Below are 25048 nucleotides of genomic sequence, written 5' to 3'. Positions count from 1 at the left end.
AATGTCTAATGTAAACAAAGGCTTACCTTTCGTTTTGTCATTTGGACATTAAATATTTGATATGCGTCACTTTGCAGTTGCTTTTCAATTGCCTAGCGACAAGTGCGTAAATACGAAATTATTGTTGTAGGCCTAACAGTGAACATTGCCAATAAAACTATAAATATTTGATGTGTGCCAACTTGCAGTTGTTACAAATGCCAAAAGTGCCAAAGGATTTCCTAGAAGGTTATTGAATTCTCTATCGAAATGTGAACGATTGGTTCAAGGCTGTCTTTAGTTGAAATGAGAATGCAAATTAAATATTCTGACCCGCTCATGTTACGCACTTATAAAAGCACAACAATGGTCATGAAAATTCAGTTGAAAAGCCTTATCCTGCTTGACTATAGCAACATGTTTAAAAAATACTTGAGAGAATCTTCTGATTCAAAAGAGTTGCTGGTCTCTCGAGAAGCATTCAAATTCGTGAGTTATGGACACACATTGATTGGCTGGAGATCGCCAACGAAGAAGAGATTATACCATGGGATGTATCAAGTGTTTTCTGGGATCATCATCTCATTTAATATATATCTGCCGATTGCCTTGATGATAAGTTATGTGAGAGAATTCGCAAACTTTACACCAGGAGAACTCATTACGTCGGCTCAGTTGATGTTCAATTTACCTAGTTGCTATGCTAAGGCTGCTTTTCTTTATTTCAACTTGTGGAGATTGGAAAAGGCCAAAGAAATATTGGATGAAATGGACAAGAGTTGCACCAAGAATGCAGAGAAGTTGCAAATACATCGATCTGTCGTACTCTGCAACAGTATTTTCTTCATCATCTTTGTCATTTACAATATGTACAGTGTATCAACTTTATCGACAGCCTTAATTAATGGAGTTGCGCCTTGGAATGTTTATAATCCCATATTAAATTGGCGTGATGGAACTTGGGAATTGTTGCTTTCTTCTCTTATTGAATTTATTTTAGTATATTTTCCTGCTGTTTACAACAATGCAGCTGATATCTACCCTGTAATCTATGGATTAACGATTCGTCTGCACATTAATCTGCTAATCAAACGCATTGAACTATTAAGATGCGATGATAACAGAAGCGAGGAAGAACACTACGAGGAGTTGACTGGATGCATCAAGGATCACAAGCGTCTTTTAGAGTAAATTCTATAGCACATATATCAGATATTTAAATTACCCGATCTCTTTTCAGATACTTCAACATCTTAAGGCCGCTCATTTCATGCACGATCTTCATTCAGTTTTTATTTGTGGGCGTTGTATTGGGACTTTGCCTGACAAATCTTTTCTTTTTCTGCGACTTATGGTCGGGTATTGCCACACTCGTTTACATTATAGCTGTCTTTTGCCAGACTTTTCCCTTTTCGTACATTTGCAACACGCTGGAGGAGGATAATGATCGACTTACACTAACTATATTTCAGTCCAATTGGTTGAGTGCATCCCAAAGATACAAATCTGCGCTCATTTACTTCATTCACAAGGCTCAACAGCCAGTGCAGTTCACTGCTGGAAGCATTTTTAAAATCTCTTTACATACCAATATAAGTGTAAGAATTTCTACTTTTAGTTTAATTATATTTGATAATTTAAACTGACTTCATTCAAGATTGCAAAGTTGGCTTTCTCTGTTGTAACAATTATTCAACAATTCAATTTGGCTGAAAAACTGGAACGCAAATGAATCTGGGAATATTATATATAATCAAATGCACTTTATATTTATAATCTACTTAGTTTCGAACAAAAAAAATCTTGCACGATGTTACTTACGGCTTCAAAACAAAATTATTAAAATATTATAAAATTAAAATGGCAATAAATGTTTAGCAATTTTTAATCATGATTATTTTGTCTGACGTAAAATGTGAAAACTGAGGTGTCTCTAGGAACTAGTTAATAAGAAATTGCATAACAGAGATGTCTGCGGTTTCCTTCCTGCAATTGTTTGAAAAGCTATTGATCTAATCTTCAAAACAGTTTTAGTCATGTGATGTATATTACCTTATTTTTGATGTAAAGGATGAAAGCATTCGAAGATGACTATTCCATGCAAAATCTTTACTGAAAAGTTTTAGCATAATCACTTCAATTCATTGTAATAAAGTGGAATATACAGAATATAACATATGTTTTCTTAAATTAATTTATGGAATGAAATATCATAACTGAATAAAGTAGCTAAAAATTAGAAACAATGATATGGCTTTAATTGCGAAATGTTTGAATGGTATCAATTTGTTGTAGTTTTCTCTGAAGTAGCAGAATTTTTTAATATTTCATTGTCTGATGTAAGCAAAGGCTCACATTTGGCATTTGTCAATTGGCCAGTAAATATTTGATATGTGTCACTTTTCAGTTGTTTTTCATTTGGCAAGCGACAGGTGCGTAAATATAAAATTATGGTTGCAGACACAACAGTGAGCATTGCCAATAAATCTGTGAATATTTTATGTGTGCCAACTTGCAGTTGTTATGAATTTAATTGATTGTTTATTGAATTGCCTGCTGATATTCCCTATATATAGTACAATCACTTATTGTTGACGCAATGTCAATTTCGAAAGCCAAATAAAATACATTTTCCATTTGCAGATCAAATATTCAGTGGTGCTTATATAAAAAGGGCAACAATGAGAAGGCTGCACCAGTTGAATTTGGGATACGAAAGGGATTCGTAAGTGAAATAGTTCAATAATGGCAATATTCGAAATGATGTTCTTTACTTTAATTAAATAGAGAAATATGTTTCGGAAATACTTGCAAGAATCTTCGATCTCAACCGAATTACTGCCATCTCGAGATGCTTTCGTTTTTGCCAGTTATTGGCATACTTTGGTAGGCTGGAGATCTCCAGCTACAAATCGCTTAACTCGTTTGATCTACATATTGTATTCTTTGATCGTAACTGTGCTGGTTAATTATCTGCCAGTTGGCTTGATCATCAGCTATGTGCGGGAGTTTAATAACTTTACGCCAAGTGAACTAATTGTTTCGGCTCAATTGATCTTTAATATTCCAACTGGATTAGTTAAAGGCGCAATATTTTGTCTCTCTTTGTGGCGATTGGAAAAATCGAAGGACTTACTCGATCAGTTGGATCAGAGTTGTGTTAACCTCGAGGAGAAATTGCAAGTGCATCGATCAACCATACGCTCCAATTGTATTTCCTTTGTCTACATTATGATCTATGTTTTTTATCCATTAACATCGATTTGCACTGCGATCATCAATGGAGTTGCACCGTGGAATGTGTTTAATCCTTTTCTCAACTGGCGTGATGGCACATGGCAGCTCGGGTTAACAGCAATAATTGAATATTTTGTTGTCTCAATCATTACCTATTATCATCTGGCGATTGACATGTGTCCGACTATATTTGGCATCAAAATACGACTTCACTTGGATCTACTAAAACAGCGCATTGAGAAGCTGCGCATGGATGATGCGATAACCGAAGATGAGAGCTACGCAAAGCTCGTTGGCTGCATCAAAGATCACAAGATTATAATGGAGTGAGTGCATTTAATTTGTAATCTTATTTTTATCCGTGCTGCTTATAAGGTATATAACATTCAGATGGAGGCAACTTTAACCCTATAAAGTATATATTATATATTCGTTAGTAGTCGAGTTGTAAGTAGTCCGTCTGTCTGTCTGTCCGTCCGTCCGTCCGTTTGAACATCTAGATTTCAGAGACCATAAGATATACAGATATCATTTTTTTTCACAGTCCTTGATATATTTCCACGCAGATTAAGTTGGTTTCAAAATTTTGCCACACCCACTTTTGTGGAAGGAAAATCGCCAACTTCAAACGGATCCCACGCTGACAATGTATATGTTGTATATTTTGTACTCTATGGTATGTTTTGAATATAGTACTCCATCAATAAACCAAATATAGTCATCGGAATATTTTTACTTTTTTCGCGGTATATACATTAGGTATATTTTATTTGCTCCGTTCGATATTCTGGTATATTTTGAACGCTATGACACATTTTAAATGTAGTACTATCAAATATACTAAATATGGCTTTTGGTATATTTTTAGTATTGTTGTGGTATATCATTATTTTATTGTTGTGGTATATTATTTGGGATATTTTAAGAATATTATTTGGTATATTTTTGGTATATTTTTAATATTGGTATATTTTTAGTATTGTTGTGGTATATTATTTGGGATATTTTAAGAATAATACCGCTTTATTTTCCTTTTATTCAAAATGGTTAGCGGGTATCTCACAGTCGAGCAAACTCGACTGTAGCTTTCTTACTTGCTTTTCTATACTTTTAGATACTGCAACATTTTGAGACCTTTAATCTCTCGCATTATCTTTGTGCAGTTTATTATGGTCGGCATCATATTTGGTCTCTGTATGACAAATTTATTCTTTTTCGCCGACATGTGGACTTGCATTTCTACTATGTCGTATATTTTTGGTTGCATCTTTCAAACATTTCCCTTCTGCTACATCTGCAACATGATGGAGGATGCTGTAAGCGATCTTACTTTGAGCATATTTCAATCAAATTGGCTTGGTGCACCTCGTCGTTATAAGTCCTCACTTCTCTACTTCATGCATCAATCTCAACAACCGATTAAGTTTACAGCTGGCAGCATTTTTGAAATCTCTTTGGCCACTAACATAAATGTAAGTATTGAAAATATATTATTTACTTATGTTTAATGATTTTATCTGCCTTTATTTTAGCTGGCTAAGTTTGCCTTCACGGTGGTTACAATTGTGCAACAATTCAACTTGGCTGAGAAGCTGGATCGTAAATGAAGCAAGAAATGTTCAAAATTTGCCATTTTAGAAGTATAGAATTTAGCAAAGCACTTTGACACTTTATTTAAAAATATATTTACAAATATTAGTTTGCCTTAAATCAATCAAAAATTAGAAATGTATTTGGATATATTAAATTGCCTTAAGACATCTTAAAAAAAATAAAAATATATTTACAATTTGTCTTAAAAAATCATTCAAAGCACTTTGACACTTTATTTAAAAATATAATTACAAATATTAGTTTGCCGTAAATCAATCAAGAATTAGAAATTTGGAAATATTAGTTTGCCTTAAAAAATCCTAACGAAACTACAAATATATTTAGAAATATTAGTTTGCCTTAAATTAATCAAAAATTAGAAATGTATTTGCATATATTAGTTTCCCTTAAAAAATCATTAAAAAATTAAAAATATATTTACAATTTGCCTTAAAAAATCATTCAAAAACACTTTGACACTTTATTTAAAAATATATTTACAAATATTACTTTACCTTAAATTAATCAAAAATTAGAAATGTATTTGGAAATATTAGTTTGCCTTTAAAAATCATTAAAAAACTACAAATATATTTACAAATAATAGTTTAATTTAATCAATCAAAAATTAGAAATGTATTTTGAAATATTAGGTTGCCTTAAAAAATCACTTCAAAGTTAAAAAAAAATTTACAAACATTAGTTTGACTTAAAAAATTATTCAAACATAAACTTTACATTTAAAAACATTTGTTGCTTTAAGTTCCATTCCAAACTTATTAATTAGAGTCACTTTAAATTTGGCAACAAATCCGATTTAAATTTCTCCGTGAGACTTTTGCTCTGCTTCTCGTATATTATTATTTATCTTGGCTGTTTGTGTTGCGTGCGGTTTGTTGTAAACCAAAGTTTCGCCGCATCAACAGATTTTTAGGGCTTTGTAAATATTGGGAAATGCTTAAAGCGCAAAACTTTCATACCAAAAAAAACTCGGTTGAATTTTGAGATGCTTGTTGAGTGAACTTTTGGCTAACACGCGCAATGCGCCTAATTAAGTCGACAAATAATTTATGAAAAGTTACCTTGGGAGTACGAACTCGAACTCGAAGGCGAACGCGAATTTGGACACGTATTTGGCTGGCAGCTGCCAAAATGCTTGCCACCATATTGATTAGGTGCGTAAATATGCACGCTCGGGGACATTTTGCGTCAATTATGGTATATGCCATTGAGTAGGGCTTGACTTGGTTGGACGCTAATAGATTGTGATTATGGGTTGCCAGCTGGTTGCTATTTGCTGGCACTGGAAAATGTTGCCAAAAATTTGTTGTTTGCGACGACTCACGTCAAGTGCAGTTCAGTTTTCATTTGCCTCGGGTCTTGGGGGTAATAAAACGTTTAACGCTATTGAGTTGTGGAAAACTTTTGCTCACTGGCTGGCTGTCGATATTTGAAAAGTTGTTGCTAATTTTTGGGGGCTAAAGCACTTGAAGAACTCGAAGATTTAGGTAATTAACTGAAGCATTCGCTGACGGCGTAGTATTTTAATAAACCTTAAAATTTTGGGTTTGAATTATGCAGAAAGTTGATGCAAAAGTTTTGCAAAACTAATCGATAAGCGTTAAGAGAGCGAGAGTTAAGTATAGGCCAGAAGGCAAGGCAATTGCCATATCAAGCATACGCACCGTTGGCTTTGGTATGTGAGAAAGAGTAAGAGAGTGAAACAAAGCATGACTAATGATAACTGTGGGCAGCTGAGTACGTATACGTAATATACGTATATATCATTTCGGTTAGCAAACAACAAACATCAGTAGTATCAGTGAAAGCAGAAAGTAGAGGAGCAGGGAGAGGAGACAGAAAGAGAGAAATAAAGATAAATAGCGTTTGAAATGCTGCTGTTGCTTTTCAACTGAAACGAAATTTGTTACACACTCGAGCGAAGCGCAGCATGCAGACATGTTAGGACATGTATGCTCCGACTCTTCGTTCTCCGTTCTCTGTTCTCTGTTCTCTGTTTTCTCCCCCTCGTATTTTAGATAGCACTCGCCCTGTCTCGCTATATAAATAAAATGGTAGAGCAGCAAGAGAAATAAGCAACCGCAGCGACAACGAGCACATTTGCAACATTTATTGAGTCGTTGAACGAGTTGAATGAGTTTGGATTTTATTTTTAAACGTTCACTCTGACTCAACTCGAACGCAGCAAGGACTAAACGAGCGAACACTGGTTAAATATTGATTTCCGAGCACACACGCATCTCCCTCACACACACACACACACACACAAACGGCGACAAATTGAGAACAGGCGAAAAAATATAGACAACTGAAATTTGTTTTTAAATATTTGAAAGGCGTGAAATGTTGACAGGCAAAAAAAAATGAATTTTTTTCTCGTTGTTGTTGTATTAATAAATACATGACATGCAATCAATAAAAAATAATTGCTGAACTAAATGAATAGAAGCCCGTCAACAAATGAAGTGAACTGCAAAGTTAATTCAATTTCTGCATCGAATCAAGCCACACAAAACCCGTCACGAACTCAACTCCAGTTGCAGATGCTCGACTGTTTGTGCAACCATCTCAGCTTGAGGCTACTTGGGCAGCAAACCGAAGCTAAAGCCAAAGCCAAAGCCAAATACAAACAGACGATAATGAGGCTCATTGAGGCAGCATGCCGATGGCATTAAGTTCAAATGCTCCCTTGGCAACTGCAGTTAACTTGAGTGCAAGTCAAAAGCAATTGGAATGTTACTTTAAGACATCATCGAAGGGTTAACGTTACCCAGCGCGTAATTGATACTCAAGAGTTGCTGCGCTCGAAATCGATAAAACTAAAGCCGCCAAGTGCCTGAAAGTATGCAACAGAAGTTGTTAGTTGAAATTAGTTTCGCAAAGCCAAAGCATGCGTGAAAATTGTTGCACAAGTTACTTTGCGACATGTTGCACACACTTGGCAATTAAACGTCTAAATCCGCAAATTCATTTGACTTAACTGCGCCAAATCTGTCTGCGTCAGGATATTAACCTTGAAGCACCTTTTGTTTGGCAAATTGGTTCGTTTTACCTTGAACTTGCAGCAGTAGCAGCAAACTATTCCCAAAACCATCTCCATGCATATCCACATCACATCCACATCTCGAGCTGCATTCACTTTGAGTAGATGCTTTTCACGTGTGGCTGCTTGAGTTGAATGCATTTCACATACTCGAGCTAAAGCCGAACTATTTTTATGCTCGGGCAAACAAACATCAAATATTTACCTTTGAATATTGCACAAATTTCGAGTGCCACAGTCGAGCCACAGTTGAAGAGTTTTCTCTTTTTCTGCTGCTGCTGCTCGATCAATACTCTGTGTAGCAGTTGCTGCCAACTATAAGTGAGCTTAAAAAAATACGACTTGAATACTCAAAGGGCATAAAAATGATTAGTTTATTAGGCATTTGCTCTGCTCTAATCCTCTTGAAACTGAAACTCTAATCTCTTTTAGTCGTCATCAATAAATACTGAATGCTCCTCCAAAGAACTTTGACACAAGTTGCCTTTCGACTAAGCTGCACAATCGAAGGCCAAATGTAAGCTCTCATATGAGTGAAAACGTGGGAGAAGCTTAGAATGATTTCTAAATTATTGAAGCCTTCTAATATAGTTGGAAAGTGGATAACTAAGTTAAACTTATTGAATATTTTTTAGGCTATGAAAGTGATTGGCAATTTTAAAGCAGTGGCTTTAACTTATTTGAAATTAATTTAATACAATTTGAGGTATCAAATTCATAGCAAATTTTTAATGACAATAAACTGCAATTTTAATATTATTGTAATGTGAGAAGAGAAATCACTGTGATTTCAACGTAGGTGTTGCTAAAACTATATTGAACTCATTGAATAATGTTTAGGCAATGAAAGTCATTAGCAATTTTTGTCAGTGGCTTCCAATAATCTGAAATTAATTGAATCCAATTTGGGGTTTTAAAATTCATGCCACATTTTTAATGCTGAGGTTGTACTTCTGATAATATTGCAAAGTATGAAGCTTAATGACTTTAAACTTAATATAAAAAAAAAAACTAATATAAAAATTTGTTGGCTTTGAATGCGATTAATAATTTTTTAATTAAATGTTATTTCGCAAATCAGATTTAAAACTTATTGCAATGCTAATAGACAATGAACTCCAATTTTTAAAATGAACAACTTTCCATATTTTTTTGGTAATGAAAGTCATAAGCAAATTTAAGTGATAGTTTAAAACAATCTGGAAGGACAAATCGTTTAAAATAGGCGTACAAAATTGTTGGTTGAAATAAATATATAAATAGCAGTTAAGGTAAACCTAAAAAAATCATATTGTTAGAATAATAATTATTTATTATTTTCAGATAAAGATTGGAAAACCAATTTCATACTCATATTTTTTTAATACATATGGATTATTTCAAAAACTAATTAAATTATTTTCTTTTACTGCACTATCGACAACTATCGACGATAGATTTTCCTTGCTATCGTCGATAGTCGATAGTTTATGGAAACTATCAATCACTATCGATGGCGCAGACTATCGATAGTTATCCACCTCTATTCCAAATAATCTGCTTTTAATTGCATTTATTTTGAGTTAACAAAAATATGCAAAAATTCTTTTGCTAATTGACCAAGAACTGCAGTTTTAATATGCACTGAAACAAGTTCTCTTATATTACACACATGTCCAGCACAGTTCATTTGAATTTATCTCATTCCTCAGGGCCAAGCAAGAACATTGCACTTGACTCCTTTTGATGATTGATGTACGCGTCGAGCACATCAATCAAACGACTTCCGCTTGAACGATAATTTGATTGATTTCCAAGAGTTTTCAGCGTTGAATCAGTCTCTGACTCTGAGCAGCATTTGGTTTTGCATTGGCAAGTCGTTGCGACCGAAAATCGTCCTTTTGATAGCGTATGCAAAGGGGCAACGTGGCGGAAAATGGCGACCGGGCGAGGGATCAAAGTGCATAATATTGTGGCTGTGACTGCAACATAAATGCTGCCACGACTTCGTTTGCAGTGGTTACTTTATTTTTTGCTTTTTTTTTTTTTTTTTTTTTGGATGTTCTCAATGGCATAACTGAATAAACTTTCTCGTTGACGTGCAAGGCCAACCAACCAACCAACCAACCAGCTAGCCAGCCAGCCAGCCCTTGGGCTTCCCTGGGTTTTGCGTTGCGCGAGATGTTCTTAAATTTTGACAGAGTCTTTTCATATTTTTGCTTTTTTTCTTAGTTGTTTTTCTTCTTTTGATGTTTTTTGCTCGCTGGTCGTCGCCTCAGCTTAAAGCTATTTTAAAATGATTGGCTTTTATGTCAATATGGATCTTACTTGTCTTTGCTTTTTGTTTGCTTGCTGCTTGCTGCTGTGTTGTTTTGCCATCTGTTTTTATTTTCCCCCCCATCTCTCTTCGCTAATACTTTGGATGCTTCTTGAGTGCCCCAATAAAGCGCAATAAATACAGAAATAAATTTTATACATTCTTTTCGGGTCTGACATTTCATTGCCGGCGGGCGAATGTCGCGAAATTCTTGTCGCAATTTTAATAGCTCACAGAAATGTTGTTCCAAGCAATTTGACATTTTTTACCTACAACTTTAAGTGTGGTCAGCACACAAGTTTATCTCTCGCTCTCTCGCAAAGTATTTCCAATGAAATTCATTTCGATTTCGAGAGCAGCCGGCACTTTGGGTTGTTGCTAAACGGTTCGCCATAAATCTTGCATTGCACATGTCGAAACCAAAACCCAAAACAGAATTAAATTAAAACGCCAGCTTCTGCTTCTCCTGCTTTTGCCTTTGCCTTTGCCTTGAGGCACAAATCAAATTTTCGCACCGTCGCGCCGCAAAAGAAGAAAAAAGAGGAAAAGCTGTTGCCGCAGTCGAGTTGCGTGCGTACGAAAATCACATTTGCAATAAGTTGTTGAAAACTGAAGCGTAAAATAAGCATTCGTCACTAAATTTTATTCCGAACATTTCTGCTGCGGCGGCGAACTTGAAATAATTGTGCGCCCATAAATTTACCGAACCCTCAAAAAAACAAAAACGAACAAACAAGAAAAAAACAAAGAAGAAAAACACATGGCAAAAAAAAATGAAATGAAAGTAAGAGTTTTTTTTTGGGTTTGATTTTGAATTCGATTTGTGGGCAGCAGGTGGGCGGGGCATATGGGCGTGTCAGTTAGTCAGTGAGGCGCGTTAAAAGTAGCACGCACAATTGATTTGGCCCAAAATTTATTGCACACACGCGGCGTATACGCAATGTCTGTTAGAGCGTACGCCCCGCGGCATGCAACACATGCGACACAATGCCAATGCCCTTTGTTGTGCGTTTGTAATAAATACATGTATTTATACATCTATCACGCCTTCAACGCGGCATAATTAAAGGCAACGATATCAAAAACGTTTTGCATTCGAATTGAATTAAATGAAATTTAGCTGGAAATTCTTGTGAAAATTCAGGTGAATAATTGGCACAAAAAACTGTGTGATATGAAGCATAAATTTGGTTGATATTTATAGCACAATTTACAATTATTTTTAAAATGGTTTCTTCTTGAGTCTCAACAACAGGTCTTCAAAAATGGAAGCCAGTAAGAAAGCTTCAGTAAAGTGAGCTCGACTGTGAAATAAAAGCAAAACAGTACGGTATTACGGTATTAACTGTAAAATATACTAAATTAATGTACCACAAATGACTAAAAATATACCGAGCGCTATATTTGGTATATTTATGTAGCAATACACTCAAAATATGCAAGTGTGTTAGTCAAAATAACTAAATTATACCACAAAAATATACCAAAAACATACCAAATTATACCAAAGGTAATATTTGGTATATTGATATAGTATTACATTCAAAATGTTCCATAGAGTACAAAATATACCAGATTTACAGTCAAATCAGCTAAATGATACCAAATTAATATACCACAAAAATACTAAAAATATACCAAAGGCTATATTTTGTATATTTATGTAGTACTAAATTAAAAAAATATACCATAGAAACAACTTCTTCAATTTTTATCCGGTCTAAAGAAAAGTAAATCTTTTTTTTTAGATCCTTCAATTTCTAGGATATTACGTCTCAAAAAACTATAAGAAAAATATTCATTCTTTATAGCACAATTTAAAAGTATATTTTTATGGGTTTCTATAAAGTCTGTTCACCATATTTCTTGTAGGGTCTGCGCTCTTTAAAATATAATAACATTCCTTATTCACAATGAGTGATTTTAACTTAAAAGTGCCTCTTTTTAATAAACTTCCACTTCCTAGAGTATTTTGTCTTCCAGCAACTGTAAGTAACTTATTCACTTTTGTTTGTCTTTATATTAAAGTAAATTGCATGTTACATATCCATCGGCCATCATGTCTGGAATGTCTCTCCCACTCTCCCTCTCTCTCTCTATCTCTCTCTCTGCTGTGTTTAGGGCAATAAAATCAAAGTCATAAAAGCTAATGAGCCCAGGCCGAAAAAAAGCGAAATAAATACAAACAAAAGTCGCTATGCTATATAGGTAAGGGGAAGGCGCGGCCACGCCCACTGCGTGCCGCATGCCATGCCACATAATGAAAATCGTGGACATATTGCAGTGCTAACATTGCTTCATAAAATCAAGCACAGCTCAGACGCAGAGCTCATAAAATGGCGGCGATCGGCGACTACCTACGACGGAAATGGCATAAAATTTACGCAAATTGCACTTGTTGTCGCTTTCTGCTGTTCTTGTTGTTGTTGCTGCTGTGAGTGTGCATAAATTTGGTAGAAATATAAACAAATGTCCAGAGAGAAAGAGAACGAGCAGCATGCGAGTCAGCAGCTGATTTATGCGCTGATAATAAAATGAAATTGTTGCGCATACGCCTCGTTGCCCCCGCTCAAACGATAAATACTCACAACTTAAGAATGAAATGCCTTTCATGTCAGTTAGAGAGAATACGAGAAGCACTTGTTGTCATTCGTATTATAGAAAATTGAAAGTACACTCGACATGGACGCCGATGCTAATCCCGTGGATAGTGATTTCTTTGATACTCTGTGGCCACTGATACTTAACGAGAATAAGTGTGAGTTGGTGAGTGAATCGAAAGAGTATTTTATGCCTTGTAAGCCATTCGATCAGATACATTGGCATGGGATGTTGAGTAAGGTGGGCTATCCAGGCTATGCGACGCCGGATGATTTGCACTGTTGCGGCGCTGCCAAGCGAAAGGAAGAACAGAATTTGGAGGCTGTCAAGGAAGTCGATGCAGCTGCCGAGCAACCAACTGCCGCTGCTCTTATGGATTACGAGAACTGCGGTTCACTGGGCATCAAGCCGGTGTACAAGCAGGTGAAGCAGCTGCGGAAGCAACGCGAACGTCGTCAGAAGTTGGCCTACAACTTTGCCAATCGCAAATATCCGTGGACCATGCAGACGCCTTCGCATGAGACTGGATTTATGCTCACAGCTGAACTTAAACGCAATTTCCAATGCCAGCGGGAGATGCAAATGCTGGAGGCCATCTATCGGTATAACTGCAAGTTGATGTTGATTGATTGCAGCTCGGAGATCTGTGTGGAAGATGTGAAGCGTTGGATCAAATTTCGTCCCTATGTGCAAATGCTGGTGATGGTTCGCTGTCCACGTGTCGAGCGGCACATTCAGCTGCTGAATGTCTTTCACACACTGTTGGTAGAGGAGAGTGCTCTCAATACTTGGCACCAGGAGTTACAGTGCTCACTGCGTGCTGGCCTCAAGGAGGCGCGTCAGCGAGAGCTCTTCAAGAACTGTGCCGAGGCGTTTGTTTTTGTCTTTTCACGTTATCGCGGTATCTGCACTTGCGATACCTACAAAATTTTGCGCAGCATGTAAAGTTCAAGTTCAATAAAGTCGACTCACTTGAGTTGTGCGATTGGCAGCCAATTGAGGTTTCCATTCGACTGCCTAATGCTGCCAATTAATGTCGGCTCTGCAGCTGTTGCTGCTGCCATTCAAATGCAATTTCATTGAACATGCACTTCCTGCCTGCAGGCAGGAAGCAATTGCACCTTGTGCTGCCGTCAAATTGGTCGGATGTGTATGTCTCAATGGACGTGTCGAGAAGTGTTTGAGGCCATTAAACTTGGCCAACAAAGGTTGCGAGGGGAGGCGAACGTATTTCATTCTCAGTTATTTGGCAAAACGAATGAAATTTACGCGAAATCCCCAACAAATTACCACAAAAGCTTAACAAACTTGCCAACTGATTATAAAAGTTGCTGTGCGAAAAAAGGAAACCCTCGAAAAGTCAGCATAACAATGGCAACAGCACAAGTCCTGTGCGTCCTCTGGTTGGCTGTGTTGCTCCTTCAGCTAAAAATCGAGTTTGTGTGCGTTTATTGTTGTTAAAAGTTTTTGCTACTTAAACAAGTACGCACACACACACACAAGTACACACATATACACGAAGTTGTGTACCATAATTCACAATATATTTTTGCTTTAGCATATTAAAAGTTGCGTTGTTGGTGTCTCGTGTGATAGCATCTTTAAGTTTGCCTTCTAATAAGCGAATTGCAAAGTTCTCTCTCTGTCTCTCTTTTTAATCAATGGCAGCGAGAGATAAGAGCTGCGGCTGCTGTCGATGATGATGAGTAAGGTGAGAACTGTGGAAGACGAGGGGAATACCCCTGACGTACTTACTATAAATATGCGGCATAAACAATTCGCGGTTTTTTGCGCTCAACTCGTTGCGAGCGAATCGCAGCTAGTTAATAAACCAGTTTCATGAGTGAGAGAGAGAGAGGCAACAAATATCAAAACATAAACAAATAGCGCCGTAAGCTGATTAGAGTGAAAGCACGTTTCATTCAAGTAATTTTTGCTTTGCGTATACTATATAGAACAGATGTGAGACATCCAACTATTTATATAGATTCATGTGACCCATGAACCGGCAACATCGTCGCTTGCTCAATTTCTGGATGAGAGGGGAATCTTGACTTGGGCAAAGCCCGAGCAAAACCTGTCCGCAGCGAATAGAAGAGAACGCAGTAGAGATTAAAGCTGAGAGAGCGAGCGACTGACAGAGATCAATCGGTTATGATGCGATGCCAGCAATTGATTGGCAAGCTGCGTAGCTCAGTTCTCGACTGAACGTTACGCTATCAGCAACAGTTGTTCTCAGATGGCAAACGGAGCTGCGCTACAACAGCTGCTGACCCTCACCTTGTTTGGTCTTTGTCTACGCTTTGCGGAGCCCCAGGGTGCACCTCCGAATCCCTGCAACAGCATCTTTACCTATGCACGCAGGGATGGACGCTTGATTGGACATCTCAATCCCGGCTCAGATGGCGTCTACGATGTCAACATGCGAATGGTGTTTAGCTCGAGGGGTTCAGAGGTAAGTATTGAACATTTTCCACGTGCTTATCAGTTTGTCTAACTCAAGCATTTCGCTCTCTTTTGCAGTCGGGCAGTGTGAGTTCTATGGCCCCGTATCCGGATAAGGAGACAGCTTTTGATCGCATGCGTGCTGGCTACAGTGCACAGGCTTTTGTGTACTTCGATGACTATCGGGAGGAGCTGCCGAAGCTAATCCAGGTGCAGGTCAATGGACATATCATTTGCACAGCGAATAAATGTGAGTAATTGTTTTAATATTGACAAATGGTGTTTAGAAATCCCAAATGAGGCTTTGATTGATTGCAGCCACTTGCAAATATTAATGAAGAACATAAAAAAAAGCGTTAGGGAGTCAGCTTCCAGTGAAAAAAGGCCCTAGGCCAAAGCAGTCACTGAGATTAACAGTTGTTGTCAATAATTGTTTAGTGCTGAACTTTGTTTTTGGTGACTTTTTATTCCACGTACTTTTCTTCTTTGAATATGAAATTTGCTAGCAAAAAAGTTCGTTAATTCTCAATAATTTAGCAGCAGTAATTAGAAAATTCTTTAATCATAACATAATATTTAACAAGACATAAATCTACCAAGTAAAAGTGTCTGATCAGCTTCTGTTCTTTTTGTGCAGTAGAAATATAAATTTTCTATTCATAATTCATTTGTTTGAATGTCTTGACTGAACTTATGACTTGGGTAATTTAATTACTGGTTTCACATATCCGTTTCAATACCTAACAATTAATGATTTGCTTTGCAATTGCTGCGAGAGTCAATGACAAAGCTGTTGGGGTATTACGGACGCATCACATCACAACAGTTACAAAATTGTTTATGAACTGAGTATGTTAATTATTAATTGATTGTAAAGTGCGCAAGCCACACAAGAAGCTGAAATGAAATGAGAAACTCTTGAAATGTAGATGATAAAAGGGATTTACATTCTTAGAGTAATTCTGATTAGATTTAGTTAAATTATCAAGCAACATTTTGCAAATATCGTATGTTAGGTTGGAAGTAAAGTAATTCACATTATTAATGTAATAACCAACTAAATTAGTTAGAATATTGTTCTATGTACATATAGTGGTAAACTCTTGGAAATAATTATTATACTCGTTACTAGTAGGATCGCTGGTGAGATAAAATTTGTAGAATGCATTTAAAAAATAATAAAAAAAAGGCTACCGCAGTCGGGTGTTATTTATTTTGATGGAATATTTTAAATGAGATAGTAAATTGATATTGTTTAGTATTTTTACAGTATATTTGTTTAGTATATTATAAATGTAATAGTAAATCGATGTATGTAGGTAATTATTCAGTATATTTATTGGGTATATTTTGAACGTAATACGAGTATCATATAAATATGTTACACTTTTTCAGTATATTTATGTATATGGCATCCTTTAATGTAAATAGCTTATCGATACATTTTAGTATTTTAAGTATATTTATTTGGTATATATTAATATAAATAGTATATCGCTATGTTGTAGTATTTTTTCAGTATATTTATTTGGTATATTACACTTTTTTTTAGTATATTTATGTATATGGCATCCTCTAATGTAAATAGCATATCGACACATTTTAGTATTTTAAGTATATTTATTTTGTATATTACACTTTTTTTAATATATTTATGTATATGTCATCCTTTAATGTAAATTGCATATCGACACATTTTAGTATTTTAAGTATATTTATTTGGTTTTTATTAATAGTAATAGTATATCGCTATGTTGTAGTATTTTTTCAGTATATTTATTTGGCATATTTCAAAAATATTACCACACCGTTTTGTTTTGTAGCTTTCTCAATTGTTTTTAATTTTATTTAATATTTGCTTTAACTACTCTATTAAAACTATTCTTATAAATGTCTTATATTTTATTTCCATCAGATGGCCCTCCATCGTCGACATCCACTCGAGATCTGCACATGGCTGTGTCTGGCAATTTGGCTGTGCGTCCCACAACGGCAACAGTGCAACGTCCCACAACCGAACTTCTTTCTCCAATGCCCCAAAAACAGCCTCAATCCAGTCTGTTTTCCACTGGCAATCCGTTCTTGTTCAAAATAACAACGAGGAAACCTGTGGTAATTGTCGAGACACGCAAAGACCCCACACCGAGTGAAACAGAGTGCGGAGTGGAGGGATTCATTGGGCTGCAGATTGGCGGCGAGAATGTGCCACGTGGACGGTTCCCGTGGCTGGCCGCACTCTATCATGACACCAACATGGATCCCACCAAGATTGAGCTGGTGTACAAGTGTGTGACGACATTGATATCGGGACGCACGGTAATTACGGCGGCACATTGCATTTACGGCATGACGCCGGCTCAGTTGCGCGTGTATGTGGGACGCCACGATGTCACTTTGCATCCGGAACGAGATGCCACACTGATGGCCGTGGAGAGTGTGCGTACACATCCGGATTTTGTGGGCAATCTGGTGCCCGATTCGGATGTGGGTCTCTTGGTGCTTACTGAACATGTGGTCTACAACTCGTATGTGCGTCCCATCTGCCTGTGGACGAGCAGCACAACGCTGGGCATCGATGAGAGCGAACAGACGGCCGTCGCCGGTTGGGGCATCGATAGCTCGCTGAAGCCAACACGTTTCCCCACCACAGTCAATGTGCGACCCGTCTCCCGGGAGGAATGTCTACGCGAAATGGTCACGGCCAAGGACTTCTTAACGCCACGCACGCTCTGCGCCGGCAACAGTCAGGGGCATGGACCGTGTCTTGGGGATTCGGGCGGTGGGTTGATGGTGCTGCGCAACAATCGGTGGATGGTGCGAGGCATCGTCTCGTTGGCTCAGCGTGCCGGCAATAGTTGCGATTTATCGCGCTACGTCATCTACTGCGATGTGGCGAGGCATCTCAGCTGGATTGAGCAGAATGTGGTCAGATAGAAAGACAGTTACAAATAAGTTATGACAATAAACAAAAGCGCTGCCTGTTTAACTAGTAACGTTTATCTAGCGGAACAATGAGCGGGAGAGCTTGGGAGCATACACAGGGAGAAATTAGCAAGACAAATGTGCTGAAATTCCCAGCAAATCATACAGATTTTATATGCTAGAGTTAAGATTGTAAATTCTTGCATTTAAAGTGAAGCAGTCTAGATATAAATTTTAAATTATATTAAGAAAAAGTTGCAAAACAATCAAGAAATATTAGTTGAAGAGAACTGAGCAATAAACAATTCCAGAAATTTTGCAGATTAATCAAACTAACATTTACTAAAATATTCTTTTTTTTTTTTTTATAATACATCATTTAGCTATTTAAATTATATTTGCTTATTCAACATAATAGTTTTATTATTTAAATAATCTCAAGTAGTATTTTCTTGCTTGCATATTAGATGCATTTATTCGCTCTCTCATTTCACTTTAAAGTTGAAGCGGTATTTCCAGTTTGCATTTTACATACTGACTCAACTGAGCCGGAAAACTTATCGAGATACTCAGACCGTGTTTAGCAAGCGTCTAGTTAGTTGTATTCAGCGGTTGGCGCTTGTCGCGTGTGCACTGATCAATTAGTGTTAAAAGTGCAAATTGGAGTACGTCATAATTTGTTTTTTGGCTAAAAGCTCGCGATGAGCTCGTTGCTGCTCCTCTATCTTCATTTGCTGCAAGTGTCGCTGCGGCTGACACTTTCCGTTGGCCAACGAATACCGGAAAATCCGTGTATTTTCGTCTTCCAATATGTGCAATCCGGATTTAACAGTTTTAGCGGTGAAGTGACGATTCAGCTGCGACAAGGACTCAATCGCGTCGAAGTGAGCTTTACACAGCGCGACGATGATAGAGTATGAGTTTATATTTTGATATAATATGTTACATGACGTTATCAGTGACATTGCCATTCCATTTCCAGCCAAATGCTGTGGGTTCATTGCTGCCATATCCGGATAGTGAGACCGTGCAGACCAGCTCTCGGCTTGGAAAATTTCGTTTAAGTCTTTCGCCAAATGACAGCGGCTTGTTGCCTAAAGTGACGGGCGTCAGGCTGAACAATGCAACGTTCTGCAAAGCCGACGATTGTGAGTAATCTCCTAACAGCTGAGTCGCCACTCAAAGTGTAAAATGGTATTATAATATTGTGCATACAGTTAATGTACTTATGGACATATGTAAGAAGCAGATGAAGGCATCTGCAACCACATTAAGTATATACATAGATTGTAAATCAGCGTCAAGAGCCGAGACAATATAGTCATCTTGATATCCATATGAACGCATAACATACTATAGACTTCACAGACTACAACAGATAGAGCTATAATAGTTGTCTGTCTGGTATATTTTGAATTCTTCGATAAATTTTAGTATTTCAATATACCAAGTAGTCTTTGACATATTTTAGTATTTAAATATACCGAATATTATCTTCGGTATATTTTGTATATTTCGTTTTTTCCAGTATATTGATTCGGTAGAGTTTAACAATAATAATAATTTGGTATATTTTAATAAGAATACCGCACTGTTTTGATTTAATCAATATTATTCTTTATTATTATAATTATTATTATTTTATACAGCCTTCGGTATAGTTTAGTATATCAATATACCTGATATAGACAGTATATTTTAGTACTTCAATATACGAAATATTGCCTTTGAATTATTTCAGTATTCTAATTTACGAAGTCTTCGTTATATTTTAGTATTTTTTCAGTATATTAATTTGGTATACTTTAAGAATAATACCACATTGTTGCTTTTATTATTTTTGCTATTTTATATAGCTTATAGTATATTTTAGTATACCAGTATACCAAATATAGACTTTGGTATTTTTAGTGTTCAGTATTTTTAGTATTTAGTATTCGCTTTTATTTAAAAGACTAGACTTTACTACTTGTTATAATTATATAGTTATTCTCGTGCTTTAGATCCGCCACCCTCCTCTTTTGCCAATCGCTTTTATGTGATTTTTTACGATGTTGGAGATGCTCAAACGAAGTCACCTCCCTGGCTCAATAGCGTGAGAGGAGACACATCCTTTGTGGAGAATAAGAATACGGCAGAGCATCTATCTGGAGAGAGAGTTCCTCAATACCAGAGCGCCTGGCTCGAACCGGCACCCCCTTTTGTCTCTTCTTCCTCGACCGGAGTACAAGTAATTACACCGCCACCACCTCGAGATTCATCAGATGTAATGCATAAAGCTTTAGATAAGCCATTCGTCAGCTGGGTAGATGGGCCCGTAGTCTCCCGAGAAATTTCCTGGCCAACTTCGACTTCCACACAAAAAACAACTACAGTTACAGCCATTACACCTGCTCCTCCAGTGATATCGACAGCGTCGCGTTTTAATCAGCGAACGTCATTCTTTTCTTGCGGCGAGGAAGGCTCAACCACACCTTTTATACAGCGCGGCAGAGCATTTCCCAGGGGTCAGTATCCCTGGCTTGCGGCTGTTTTCCACAAGGAACACTTTGCCTTGGCCTTCAAATGCGGAGGATCACTCATCTCGGCCACAATGGTCATCACAGCGGGTCATTGCGTCTACAAGATAAAGGAGGATCGCGTCGTGGTTTCCATAGGTCGATATGATCTTGATAATTACCACGAGGATGGCGAACAGGGACGTGATGTTGTGCGCATTCTAACGCATCCGGATTATTCATCTCTACCGCAAACGCAGCCCGATGCAGACTTGGCGTTGGTCACTCTAGATCGCCCTATCATGTAAGCTGATTAATTATACCTATAGAGTAGAAAGGTAAGGCAGGAAATGCATGTAACAGGTAGAAGGAGGCATCTCCGACCTTATAAAGTATATATATTCTTGATCAGCGTCAACAGCCGAGACGATCTAGCCATGTCCGTCTGTGAGTCTGTCCGTCTGTCCGTATGAAACACTGGATCTCAGAGACTATAAGAGATAGAGCTATAATTTTTTTCGACAGAATTTGTTATGTTTGCACGCAGATCAAGTTTGTTTCAAATTTTTGCCACGCCCACTTCCGCCACTGCAAATCAAAAAAATCGAATAACAAGCGTAACTTTAGAGCTAGAGCTGCTAATGTACAATAATATTTATAGTAGTTGTGATTCCTTAAAATTTGGTTGCGATCAGATAAAAATTGTGGAAGTTATTAAAGAAATACTTTTGCATGGGCAAAAACGCATACTTACTAGGGATTTTATGTAGTTGCTTTGGCTGACAATCTGGTATTTTGTGCCGTCTATCGTATATTTTGAATGTGGTACTATATCGGTATAACAAAAATACCATTTGGTATATTTTTAGTATTTTTGTACTTTTGGTATATTTAAAAAAGTACCACAATATTTTGCTTTTATTCAAAATGGGTAGCGGGTATCTTACAGTCGAGCACACTTTCTTACTAGTTTTTACATTACCTGTAACCTAAATGAACTATTTGTAGTTTCAACGACATCATACGTCCGATTTGCCTCTGGGAAAAAGCAACGGAGAGCGAAGTTACCACTGAAATTGGAACTGTTGCCGGCTGGGGAAGAGATGAGATGGGCAACTCGCTGACCCGCTTTCCACGTGTCGTCGAGGCCAATATTGCCAACGAAACGGAATGTGCTCGCAAGTGGAAGGTGCCGCGGGTCATGGAACGCATCATGTGTGCTGGCAACTTGGACGGATCTGGTCCTTGTCTTGGCGATTCTGGCGGAGGTTTGATGATGAAGCGCAACAATCGTTGGCTACTTCGGGGAATTGTGTCTCAGGGGGAGCGGAGTTCAATTGGTCATTGCAATCTCAATCAATATGTGCTATATTGCGACTTATCTAAGCATGATGCTTGGATACGCGAGAACTTGAATTAATGTAAATAAATAATAAAAGTGGCATATTAATTAATGTAAATAAATAATTAAATAAATAAAAGCAACATCTATTAAATACTTACGATTGATGTAACTCAATTTGAGGGCGTTGGATAATTTCTAGTTGATAAGACAACACGTGCTGAGGCAGATGCATTTGTTGGGGAAATCAATAATAACATTATAACGTCGTCATACAGACAAATTATAATGTTAACTACGTATTATGACAGCATTTAAATGCAAACACTAAACGCAGGGAATTTAATATTTATAAGATCAATAACAAGCAAGTTCCCAGCGAATTCTAACGACTAGCAAATGCGCTTCCTCAAATAATTAAATTACTGCTTTATCAAAATAAAACAAATAAAATATTCCATACTCAATTTGAGGGAATTCCTTACTTCAAAAAAACAAAACATTCTATTCTCAATTTTAGGAAATTCCTTACTTAAGAAGACTCACTTTTTATTATATTTTTCAAACAGCTACTTTAAAAGCTAACCAATTGCGAATTTTGTATTCGATCTTTTAGTTTTATTATTTATATTCTAAAATTAGCTTGCAACTTAATGAAGTGATAAATGCCCATAAAATTGTTGATAGTTACAAGTGGCACAGCTCACAAATTGAATTGATTGAATGAGATGCGAATGCGAATGCTTGGGAACTATCCGGTTTCAGTTGGGAAGAGCTCAGAGCTCTCTGATCGATCGCTGAGATTGTCTTTAAATGGCCAGAAGTAAACGCAATTCATTCGCAGCTCGATTCTCAGAGCGTGAGGTTCGACAACAAATTGTGCTCCACTTAGACGCTCGATTGAGATTAGCTTGTTGTGATTATCAGTGCAAATATACGTACTTTTTTTCAATGGAGACGCAACTATTATTGCTGTTATTGTTTTGCATGGTATCGCTAAATGCAGCTCAACAATTGCCGTCGATACCGTGTCCGCAATATTTTAACTATCTCTCATTCAATGGACAGTTTATTGGACGCCTTAAGCTATATCACGATCCACTGTACGAAGTTAATAATGTAGTTGTTGACTTCTCACAGCGCGGAGCTTACCAATTTGTAAGTAAATAGAATATTTTCTAGTTGCAATTAGTTGCATAGTTGCGAATCGGCTTATCAATGACCCCGCACTTAGTCAACATATTAAATGTTTTATTTACTGTATCAATGCGACAGAATTCAGCTCAGTTATTGTGTTAAGAGTGTGTCTCCCTTTTTATGTAGGTATTTCTCTTTGTGCCCAGCAACCAGTTTGAGGTAACGCTTTTATTTGGTTTTACCAAGCGTATTGTAAATCCCCTGAAGTTGTGCTCGAACTGCAGCGACGCATAAATACACTTTAAAAGAAATGAATAACTTTGCTCTACTTTATCTAATTTCTATATTTCTTCTGTCTTTTTAGAGTTATGTGGGCAGCTTATCGCTTTGGGATGATCAGGAAACCACCAAAGCAAACATACGCAGAGGTGAACCCATCAACTATCGCGTCGACTTTCCCATACCCGACGATCCACCGAAACTAACACAGATTAAGCTCAACAATCTGGTGCTCTGCAGTGGTTCCCAGTGTGAGTAATCGCGCTTGTTTTCAGTTTAAACCAATTAACACAATTCGAATTTGCAGATGGACGTCCTCGCACTGCGATCTCTTTGACCCACTCGCTGCGTTCTTCGCTGACTCCACTTTCATTTAGGCCACAAACAAGACCGCAGTGGCAATTGCAGCCTGCTCAGCAGGACTTCTTCAACAGCACAGATTTCTTTTTAGGAACAGAGCCACAAACAACAACTCAACGTAGTTTTCTACAATTCGCAACACGTCCAACGATACAAGTGCAACCTCAACCTCAATTTCAACCTCAACCTTTGCCCGAGATTAGCAATAGTGTGGAGACGAAGATCGCAATGCCTGTGAGTGAAATTTGTGGCAAGGAAAGAGCTGTCTCAACACCGCTCATCTTTCGTGGCCAAACGCTGGAACGTGGTCAACTTCCTTGGTTGGTGGGTCTCTTCGAACGCAATGAGGAACATGCTCTGCAGTTCTTCTGCGGCGGCACTTTACTCTCCTCCTCAACTGTGATCTCGGCAGCGCATTGCTTCCGTAGTCCTGGACGCGATTTGCAAGCCAGAAACACTGTCGTCTCACTGGGACGGAATACCATCGATGTAATCTCCGACGGTGAACTCAAAGATGTGTCTCAATTGCTCATTCACGATCAGTATCAAATTGCGGACTTTACTAAAGCCGATCTGGTGCTCATACGCATGTCAACAGCTGTGACGTAAGTTGGTCAAAATGTCATCTTTAGAACTCTATTTCATATTTCTTTTCCCTGCTTAGTTTCAGTGATTACATTGTGCCCATTTGCCTGTGGAGTGAGAGCTTTCCGCTGCAGCTGGCGTCGGGCCACAAAGCCTATGTTGCCGGCTGGGGAGCGGATGAGAATGGGAATGTGAACACTCAGTTGTCCAAGCTAACAGATGTGGACATTGTCACCGAACCAAACTGTCTGCGTGAGCTGCCAGGTCGCCTAGTGCAATCGAATACGTTGTGTGCCAAGAAATCAGGTACAGGACCTTGTGCCAGCGATGGAGGCGGCGGTTTAATGCTGCGTGAGAATGATGTCTGGCTGTTGAGAGCTGTCATTTCCTCTGGAGTGCGTAAGGAGAACACTTGCGACTTGAGCAGGCCGACTGTCTACACCGATGTGGCCAAGCATATTGCCTGGGTGCGTCAGAATATGTGGCAATAATCCAGCCCAGTTCTCACTTCCCCACAAAGCAATGCCAAATGAGAATTAAATTCTTCATGTAGTTTGTAGATAAATCAAATAAGCAACTGTTTAATAGAGTGGCGGCAGATCCACGCGGCGTATACGTCATTAGCGTATACTTAATATGCAAATAGTCAAGTCTGAAAACAGGCTCATTGACAATAATAAAAAACATATGCAATAATATAGTATACGATT

At 37.6% G+C, this 25048-nt stretch overlaps 5 protein-coding genes across 5 annotated transcripts; all 5 read left to right on the top strand.

Annotated features, from left to right (window-relative positions):
* The first annotated feature begins 697 nt into the window (after nucleotides 1-697).
* LOC132786261 (odorant receptor 42b-like) lies at nucleotides 698-4823 on the top strand. The gene is made up of 3 exons (XM_060792751.1): nucleotides 698-1166; nucleotides 4331-4688; nucleotides 4749-4823. Exons 1-3 carry the CDS (start codon nucleotides 748-750, stop codon nucleotides 4821-4823), a joined length of 852 nt encoding a protein of 283 aa, XP_060648734.1. The 5' UTR covers nucleotides 698-747.
* A 7953-nt stretch (nucleotides 4824-12776) lies between these two features.
* On the top strand, nucleotides 12777-13761 carry LOC132785287 (uncharacterized). The gene has a single exon (XM_060791303.1). It carries the CDS (start codon nucleotides 12852-12854, stop codon nucleotides 13713-13715), a length of 864 nt encoding a protein of 287 aa, XP_060647286.1. The 5' UTR covers nucleotides 12777-12851; the 3' UTR covers nucleotides 13716-13761.
* A 1206-nt stretch (nucleotides 13762-14967) lies between these two features.
* On the top strand, nucleotides 14968-18473 carry LOC132786800 (CLIP domain-containing serine protease B15). Its single transcript, XM_060793456.1, has 3 exons — nucleotides 14968-15225; nucleotides 15294-15465; nucleotides 17131-18473. Exons 1-3 carry the CDS (start codon nucleotides 15010-15012, stop codon nucleotides 18147-18149), a joined length of 1407 nt encoding a protein of 468 aa, XP_060649439.1. The 5' UTR covers nucleotides 14968-15009; the 3' UTR covers nucleotides 18150-18473.
* A 254-nt stretch (nucleotides 18474-18727) lies between these two features.
* LOC132785008 (proclotting enzyme) lies at nucleotides 18728-22143 on the top strand. The gene is made up of 4 exons (XM_060790960.1): nucleotides 18728-19051; nucleotides 19120-19285; nucleotides 20141-20939; nucleotides 21644-22143. Exons 1-4 carry the CDS (start codon nucleotides 18839-18841, stop codon nucleotides 22053-22055), a joined length of 1590 nt encoding a protein of 529 aa, XP_060646943.1. The 5' UTR covers nucleotides 18728-18838; the 3' UTR covers nucleotides 22056-22143.
* A 669-nt stretch (nucleotides 22144-22812) lies between these two features.
* On the top strand, nucleotides 22813-25045 carry LOC132785253 (serine protease gd-like). Its single transcript, XM_060791246.1, has 4 exons — nucleotides 22813-23135; nucleotides 23479-23644; nucleotides 23701-24358; nucleotides 24418-25045. Exons 1-4 carry the CDS (start codon nucleotides 22929-22931, stop codon nucleotides 24827-24829), a joined length of 1443 nt encoding a protein of 480 aa, XP_060647229.1. The 5' UTR covers nucleotides 22813-22928; the 3' UTR covers nucleotides 24830-25045.
* Nucleotides 25046-25048: the final 3 nt, after the last annotated feature.

This window comes from Drosophila nasuta, chromosome 2R, assembly GCF_023558535.2.
Source record: "Drosophila nasuta strain 15112-1781.00 chromosome 2R, ASM2355853v1, whole genome shotgun sequence".
NCBI lineage: Eukaryota > Metazoa > Arthropoda > Insecta > Diptera > Drosophilidae > Drosophila > Drosophila nasuta.
This window is presented reverse-complemented; position numbering and strand designations above follow the sequence as displayed.